Source organism: Pleurodeles waltl, chromosome 8, assembly GCF_031143425.1.
Source record: "Pleurodeles waltl isolate 20211129_DDA chromosome 8, aPleWal1.hap1.20221129, whole genome shotgun sequence".
NCBI lineage: Eukaryota > Metazoa > Chordata > Amphibia > Caudata > Salamandridae > Pleurodeles > Pleurodeles waltl.
In genome coordinates this window covers 35849227-35851439 of record NC_090447.1, presented here as the reverse complement: position 1 = coordinate 35851439, position 2213 = coordinate 35849227, and the positions used below count along the sequence as shown (strand labels likewise).

At 40.7% G+C, this 2213-nt stretch overlaps 1 protein-coding gene across 1 annotated transcript; it reads left to right on the top strand.

Annotated features, from left to right (window-relative positions):
- Positions 1-248: 248 nt before the first annotated feature.
- On the top strand, positions 249-1190 carry LOC138249365 (olfactory receptor 56A4-like). Its single transcript, XM_069203324.1, has one exon. The coding sequence runs from the start codon at positions 249-251 to the stop codon at positions 1188-1190; it is 942 nt and encodes a 313-aa protein (XP_069059425.1).
- The last annotated feature ends 1023 nt before the right edge of the window (positions 1191-2213 follow it).

Here is a 2213-nt window from a genome sequence, read left to right as displayed (position 1 = left end):
GCGGATATGTTCATTTTCGCATAATATTAATTATGTATTTTCCTGTCAATTTAAAAAAACAAAAAGAAAGAGAGAATATTAAGATGACAATAATGTAAGTGCGTGATTTGCTATCTTTTTACTGTATTTATATGGTTTACTTGTAACCAATATTAGACTAATAATAAAAATAAATATTATTGGTTCATTGACCTGCTCATATCTCCTCTTTGCTTCCAGAGCTGTAAAATCCACAATTCTGAACCATAATGCTTTCTGCTGTTAACCAAAGCAATAACCCAAAATCAGAATTCATTCTAGTAGGTTTTCCAGGTTTCCAAATATGGCAGCACTGGCTCTCCATCCCCTTAGTCCTAATATTTCTTTTAGCCACAGCAGCAAATCCCATACTCCTAGCCACAATATACCGGGAGCAGTGCCTCCATGAGCCCATGTACTATCTCCTAGGCATGCTTGCCTTGGTGGACCTTGTTCTGAGTATGCTGACAACTCCAAAGCTCCTGGCGCTTCTTTGGTTTAATGACCGGACCATCAGTCACACAGAATGTTTCACTCAGATGTTTTTTGTTCACTGCTTTCTGAGACTGGAATCTGGTATCTTCCTGGTCATGGCCTTTGACCGCTACTTTGCCATCTGCCATCCCTGGAGTTACCCTTCAGTCATCACTGACAGATTTGTGGTCAAAGCTGTTGTGTTGATCTTAATAAGACCTCTGAGCTTGTTTGTCCCAATGCCCTTCTTTTTCACACACTTACACTTCTGTTCCAACATTGTTATTGAACACAGCTTCTGTGCGAATTTAGCCGTCGCTTCACTAGCCTGTGATGACACAAAGCTGCATAACATTCATCAACTGGTCACAGTGGGATCTATTCTTGGCATAGACTTGGTGTTGATCGCACTGTCTTACTACCTGATCCTTCGCGCAGTGATGAAGATGAGGTCAAAAGGGGCTTCACTGAAGGCCTTCAGCACTTGCACTTCCCACTTGATTTTAATTCTGTTTTGTTACTCCACTCTCCGAGTTCTTGCCATAACATATAGACGAGGAAACAACGTTCCTCCAGATGTCACTATTCTGCTCAATGTTCTACACTTGATTGTGCCTCCAATTTATGGAGTCAGAACAAAGGAAATTAACATTGGCATAATAAAGCTTTTCAATGCATGTTTTCAAACCAATAGGTAGCAACTGGTTCGCAAGGCTCTTTAACCTTGATATTTGAAATAGTATAAATAATGCTTAGACGGTGGACATCCGGGCAGCCTCAAAGAATTAGTTGATATTCCTTCTGCTGATGTGCTAAAAAAATGTATTAGCAATCATGGATTGAAGAAATGCATAGAGATCTATTTAGACTGATTGAATCTGGCCAGCAAACTATAATAAACTTCTAATAATCTGTGTTGAAAGTCCCATGTATGATATGTTTGGTGCTTAGCTGAGTATTTTCTGTTTTTAGTTGTTTCTTTTGCTGCAATTCACACAAATGTATTTTTCTCCCTTAAGTGACAATTTAATTACACTCACTGACTTTTCCCATTTGGATAAGTGTCAGTAGTTGGTATTGCCTGTGTACCTGCCCCTTTCAGATGTACTGAAGTTCATGAATGTTGATGTATGACCTCCAAAAACAAACATGGCAACAAAAGTCAGGCATCTACTCCTCCTACATTTCTAAAGTTTCTAAAGTGTATGTGAGCACTCATGTTTATTGCATCGCCGCCTAGGTACAGGCTGACACAGCTTCTGCTCAAACACTTCTGAAATAGTAAACAAACTACAATAATTCCTCAGCTTGGCTTATTACAACTTGTGTATCTCTCTTCCATTTTTTTCAGCATCTTGTCTTTGCTATAAGGATTGCACAGAATGTTGTAGGTACATTCAGTTTGCCCACACAAGGTGGGCTTTGGGCATCAGATGTGTTGATATCAGCTGATGCAGCTTTAAAGCCTGGCACACTAGCTTGAGTGGCATGAAGTGCATGCTTGTGGTTGCCAGTACCACCCAGTGTTGGGAGGACCAGGGCTCATGCAGGAAAAATCTGCTTTCTTGGAGAGTAATCATGCACCGCTGTGAAGGTCCACAGAAGGGGGATGTCTGTGGTAGTAGGCACCCAGTGGTGCACCCTATTTAACTGCTGCTAAACATGTCTGCTTGAGTCATCATCTGCTGGCAGCCTAGATTGAAATGTGGTTATCTTTCCCA

Coding starts and splice junctions, on each gene's coding strand:
- LOC138249365 (XM_069203324.1), top strand. CDS start 249: ATGCTTTCTGCTGTTAACCAAAGCAATAACCCAAAATCAGAATTCATT.